The following is a 5,893-nucleotide window of genomic DNA, read 5'->3' on the forward strand; positions in this document are numbered from 1 at the left end:
TAGTAGTAGGTGTCCAACCAAGTATCGGGATATCATACTATATAGCTTACGACTGGGAGGGAAGACTAGGCAGGCGTAAGCTTATCTACGAGTACGGTATCATACTGTGCCTCCACACATCCACACTGCCTAAACATGGCTTCAAATCACCTGCGGCCTAGGAGCATGATAATTTAGCCTAGCCATGCCATATCATATATACCAGCATCACCTTCTAGAAAAGATATATTCCTTTCCTCTTTTTGCTTGATGCTGCTGGGACCGCCCGCTACCAATGACAAAGGGGAAAAAGAAAAAAAGAATAGAAAAACCTTTGTCTATTCACGACATAATGAGTTGCACAGCATTCTTCGACTACATGTCTATCATACAAAAAACCCCGGGGTGAAAAAAGTGAACGGATCGGAGCAGGTAGGCACACGCTATAATGCGATTCGAGTGATATGATATAAACCCCCCCCCGTTGGAGGGTACAACACGAGACGGATAGACAAGATAGACAGACAAAAAAAAAGAAGAAAAAAAGGAAACATCAAAGGCAAGACAAATCATACCCATGTACTGTGCTGTAGTGGTAGTGCATCTGCTGTGCAATGCCAAAGCTAATAAGGCCACAGCACGAAGGATGAGCGAGTGGTTTTGAATAGATAGGTAGATACGATACTTGCAATCACATATCCCTACTATACTACCCCCCCACTCTCCCCACCTCAATTTCGTCCCTCATCCCACCAGCACATGGTAGATATATGAGATATTTAACTTAAAGACGGAGGGGGAAGGAAGAAGAAGAAAAAGTGAAGCAAGCGATGGACAAGATAAAGTATCCTACTCCCCAACCCCGAAACCCTGCAGCAAAAAGCGTCCCATAAACAAAAAACGAACAAAAACAAACCGATGATGGCAATGATGATGATGATGATAGAAAAGACAAATGGACAGATGATGCTTGATTCCCCCCACCCCTCACTCACCGGTGTGCACACACATCCCTCATCTGCTCACCTGTTAACAGCAGCCTACCCAACCAGAATGTACCCTCCAAACATCCTTTAGCCACACTAAATGCGCTTTAGAAAAACCGGTCCCAAGCAAAAAAGCAAGAATGAAAAGAAAATATGAGATCCCCGAGAGAGTAAAGACAACAAAAAAGTGAAAATTATTTTTCATGAACATCAACCCAGCACCTAGAGTATAAAAAAAGAGAAAGACATAAAAATAGAGAAAAGGAAAGAAAAAAAAGTCCAAGTCATGCTTTTGGGTAATGAGGCCAACCAAGGTCTTCATCCAAATATTGTGGTGAGCACCTACTCTCTTCCTCCTTCTTTGCCATTTTTCCCCCCTCCCTAGAACCTCCTCCCACTCCCGCTAGGGCCAGCCGGGGCACTGCCACTCCTGCTTCTCCCTCCAGCTGCCCAAGGAGGAAAGTCCGAAACCACGTCCCTATACGCTGGCGTAGGACTTCGTCGCAAGAGCCGTTCCCTTTCCACACCCCTTTCCAACCTTCTTCTGCTTCCCTCATCACTGTCATCATCATCCTCACTACTACTGCTCCCCATCGACGATTGGCTGGTATAATCGGGTGGGGGGCTGTTTTGCCGAACAATGTTTCCTCCAGTATGGGTCGATGGGGAAACATTGATATTGGCCAATGAGATATCCGTTGGGCTTCTTTCCGGTCCCAGCGATGTGGGACTGACTGCAGATGAGCCTGCTCTGCCAGAATTCGCAAGACCGGTCTGCAAAGTACTTCCGCTACGTCCCCGTCCATGCTGATGTGGAGCCTGTGATTCAAAATATCCACTAGGGCTTTGTCCTCTCTGCCCAGTTTCCAACAAGATACTTCCTTGCTCGCTTCCATAAGGCGGTGGAGGCGCCAAGCTTCCGGTGGTTGGTGCAAGCCCCCACTTCTTCACGTTTGCTTCGATGAACACAAAGCCTAATTGACCAAAATTTACATGAACAGTGCAAGGGCCATTGGCGCCGACAGTTGGAAATAAGTTGAGGGATTTCAGTCCGTGAGCAACATCTTCAAGCTTCTTGCCATTCCGGGTGAAAAATATTGTTCCGGTCCTTGGGCGGTAACCAACACCAATAACATCGCCTTGGTGATACGAAGGAGCATATGGTGTGCCGTGGAACGGTTGGTTGTGTCGTCGCTGGCCAGAGGAGGTGTACGCGATTGAGTGCTTATGCCAACCTATCGCATGATTAAAATTCACTTCCCCCTATTCCTCGACCATGTATCCGCCGATGGGAGTTATAAAATATGAACTTACCTGGCAACCGGAACATTGGATAAGGTTTGGTCGACATACCAATACTTAGCAAAGTATTCTCCGGCTTTTCGTAAAGTTTCGCTTCCCAGTAGTAGACTTCGTTCTGTTTTGGAACGGGGAGGTTACTTTGGACCGAACAAACCGAATCGTAAAATTCAATCTCTGTCCGCGCTTCCACAAAGCAGTTGGCAATCTCTAGCTCGGCCTCAAATTCCCACGCCGAAACACCTTTCTCTTGAATCGCCAAGAACTGCGATAGGGATATGTCGGTTGGAACAGAATCAGGAGGGTTTGCTTCGATAAACGCTACACATCACCGGGCGGGAATCATCAGTAAACTAGGGCCTGTTCAACGCAAGAGGAAAAAAGTATCCCGATCGGCATTTATGCTGCCCGGAGATATCAGAAAGCCTACCCTTCGCTCTCAAGTACTCTTGTCTCGAAATCTCGTCCATCTGTTCCAAAGTTTCCGCCTCCTCCCTTGCCAGAGCCTGTTCATCATCATACTCTCCAGGCCTCCCTATCCTATCCAACCATATCCTTCCCCGTGATGTGTTCCGAAAAAGATAGATGATGACGATGATTATTCCTACCAAGGCCGCTGATCCAAAAGCCGAGAGCAAACCGATCAGTAGACCTTGACCAGCTGCGGACGTAGTTTTGGGATCCGATAATGCGGGCATGTTGGGGAATCTATTAGAAGGGCGCGGGTGGAAGGGATTTTGACTTCGAGAACTATGATAAACACTATTTGATGTTGATGGGTAGAGGTTAGAGTGATTGACCGAACGTGATTTTAGACGAGATCGCTGATTTGTTGCGACGCCCATTTCAACAGGACCGGAGGTTGAAAAGGGAAGAGGTGCGAAAGCCAACCGTCACAACAGCTAGCAGCGGTGGATGTCCTCAATAAATTTGCAGGTGAGATGATCGGAGGGGGGGGGTGAAAACGTAGGGAACAGGTTGAGTGGTGGTGGGGATGGGGTGTCCAGATTAGGTGAGGAAGGGCACGAGAGGGTGGAAAAGAAAGGTGGAGATACTGGTAGCGATGGGGAGGGGATGCAATGGGCGATATTCGTTAAAAGCAGCAAGGACAGAAAAAGAAACAATTTACAGCAGGGAGGGGCGAGCCAGCCACCAGCAGGGAAGCAGACAAGCAGACAAGCAAGCGAGAGCGGCGCAAGCAAGAATGAAGGGATTGGGGGGAGGTAGGTGACAAGCGCTGAATTGGTTTTAGGACGAAAAGTGAGAAGGCTAAGGGTCGGCGGGAAAGACAACTGAAGCGAGGGAGGGGAGGTGGTGATTGGATGAGTTCACCATGAATGACGCCAAGGCCGAACTTCTTCACGCAGTGGTATTCGCAGCTACATTGAAGTCTTTTCTCCTCATGGGTCTCCCTCTTTTCGAACATCGGTACCCTTCCGGTGTCTATCAAGCAGTATACAAGCACAGCAGCTGGGTCATTCAGATACCGGCAATCTAGTTCAAGGCGGTCGGTTGATCAGAGCTTGCTATCGCACTTTGCTGCCCTCTCCAAAGCGGCGGGAGGGTAGCAGAGGAGGGAAATCGCAGTTCGGTGTGCGTTCCTTTTTCCCTGTGGCGCTGCGCACCTAAAATCGGCATGCCGGTGCCCGTTGTAGAAATACTGCTGTTTAGTATTCTTGTAATTTGTCAAGCTACCTATCAAGAACCAGTCGTCCTAACTACCGTAATCTCTCAAATCATAGAATTCAAGGTGAGGGCTTATTGAGCTGTTCTCCTAAGATGAACATTTCAATGCCTGTATTTGCCGTTCGTATTTCAGGCTTCGACAATTCCCCCAGATGACATCTGCCACCTGAGTGTTGTCTCATCAACTTAGCTCTTGCCATTGCCTTCGTTACCCGGCTGCCGGCATAGCATTCCTGCAGTCTCAGTTTCCATCATCCTAAGGCAAGATCTGCCGTCATCATCTGTAACCGCATGGGAGGAGCTTAAGACCCCCCATATCCCGGGCGTCCCGACTTGGGTCTGTAAATAGATATTCCGGCATTATTTAAGGCTTCGAAAGCCCGGTTCAGAGCAAAGACTCCTGCTTCTGTGGAGAGCGATAACAAGGCTGCCAGGAACACACGCCCACTCCACCAGCGAAGAAAATGACGGCACAACGCCATCTCCTACAAAAAAACAGGTTTACTCTGAATAAAAATCAACCGGCCAAAGACATTTATTTCAAAATACCAACATTGCACTGATAGACTCAATTGCCTCTCAAAACCACCTACGCAGCTCTCAGAAATTTCCTCACCACATTGCCTCCTAACCCCCATTCCTTCCGAGATGGCAGCCCAAGGATTCCCGACTCGCTGTTCCACTTGAATCAACTGGAAGGGCAGAAATAATGTCTACATCCCCAAAGCACAGGGATGTAAGGCGGAGAAACAATAGGACCAGTGGATGAAGTTATTTTCGCCCCAATGCCAAATTCCTGGTTGATATCAAAAATTTGAAGATTGACTATTTTCGGTCCCTTCGGACTATCTTCCTCACTTTTCCAATGCCACCGGGAGCACTGCAAGCATTAGGGTTAGTTTACCATATCAAGTGCCCCTCTACTCCACGATCTTATAATTTTATCGCCCGAAATATCTCTTGGTGCGAGCAGAGTACTCGTACAGGGCGCCCACCCGAGCACATTCACAAAGGGTTTAATGTTCGTGTTGCTGCTTGCGCTGCACACTATCATCATGGAGCCCTGTGAACAATAACTAACCAAACCTAATGCTGGCTCTCACGCGAGAAAACCCCTGCCAACCATTTTTTGTGGCATCATAGCTCACTCGGAATCTCTTTGCAACGCCATTTCCCTGTCACGCCACTCGCCTAACCACTGCTATCCTATGATTAACGTTTGTTTTGGCCAATACGGCAGTTACCGAACTTCCTGGCCGCCCAACACCCGAGTCCCAGGAAGGCTGGAAGTTCCTTACTCGTATAGGGTAAGGTGATATTGAAATTTCTATTTATTCCTACGCGCGCCATGGAAAAACAATCCCAGGCCACCAGGTTACTTGTACTAGTGCTGGTGGATCTATTGTTCCAGGGACTTCACGGCGGGCGATGTGGGGATTACCATGGGAATAGAGATGTACAGTACCACTTTGTACGATGAGAATATGCTATATATTTGCTCAGTTGGCCAGTGTTGAGTTCCGCAATGGATATCGGCGACTCCCAGAGAATTGAGGATTGCTCCCACCCTTTGAGATTTTTTATCTACCGGTATCCTAACCTACTTGTAATATTTAGCACTGAAATTTCTCGGCAATTGCAACAAATTATTGGTGAGGACTACGAGCAGGTCTGTTGGCTGTCTCGATCGTCGTAAATGTTTTCTATGTCCCATCTGCAGCTCTCTCAACCTCACTGGAGCAAGCAGTCTCCACCCACGGTGCACGCCTTAGGACCGCCGGTATTCCACTGTTCGGTCTTTAAGCTTCCATACGATAGTCTGCTGTACTCGTACAATATCATACTCGCACAAGCAAACAGGGGCAGACCAAACCTCAGTTTCTTCGCTGGCACCAAACATGTTGAGACAGTTTCAAAAACAAAAATAAAATTGTTCACGCGCT

General features: G+C 47.9%; 1 protein-coding gene; it reads right to left on the reverse strand.

Moving 5' to 3' along the window:
- Positions 1-947: 947 nt before the first annotated feature.
- GSTUM_00000889001 (uncharacterized protein) lies at positions 948-3,242 on the reverse strand. XM_002838164.2 has 3 exons: positions 2,695-3,242; positions 2,280-2,585; positions 948-2,200 (listed from the first exon to the last, which is right to left on the reverse strand). Exons 1-3 carry the CDS (start codon positions 2,960-2,962, stop codon positions 1,347-1,349), a joined length of 1,428 nt encoding a protein of 475 aa, XP_002838210.1. The 5' UTR covers positions 2,963-3,242; the 3' UTR covers positions 948-1,346.
- Positions 3,243-5,893: the final 2,651 nt, after the last annotated feature.

The sequence above is a fragment of the Tuber melanosporum genome (genome assembly GCF_000151645.1).
Source record: "Tuber melanosporum whole genome shotgun sequence assembly, scaffold_232, strain Mel28".
Lineage (NCBI taxonomy): Eukaryota > Fungi > Ascomycota > Pezizomycetes > Pezizales > Tuberaceae > Tuber > Tuber melanosporum.

Excerpts from the sequence above, each read along its gene's own strand:
- GSTUM_00000889001 (XM_002838164.2), bottom strand. The coding sequence starts at position 2,962 with ATGCCCGCATTATCGGATCCCAAAACTACGTCCGCAGCTGGTCAAGGT. Across the intron at positions 2,586-2,694 it reads AGAGTACTTGAGAGCGAAGG|CGTTTATCGAAGCAAACCCT; the intron begins GTAGGCTTTCTG and ends GGTGATGTGTAG. Across the intron at positions 2,201-2,279 it reads TCCAATGTTCCGGTTGCCAG|GTTGGCATAAGCACTCAATC; the intron begins GTAAGTTCATAT and ends ATCATGCGATAG.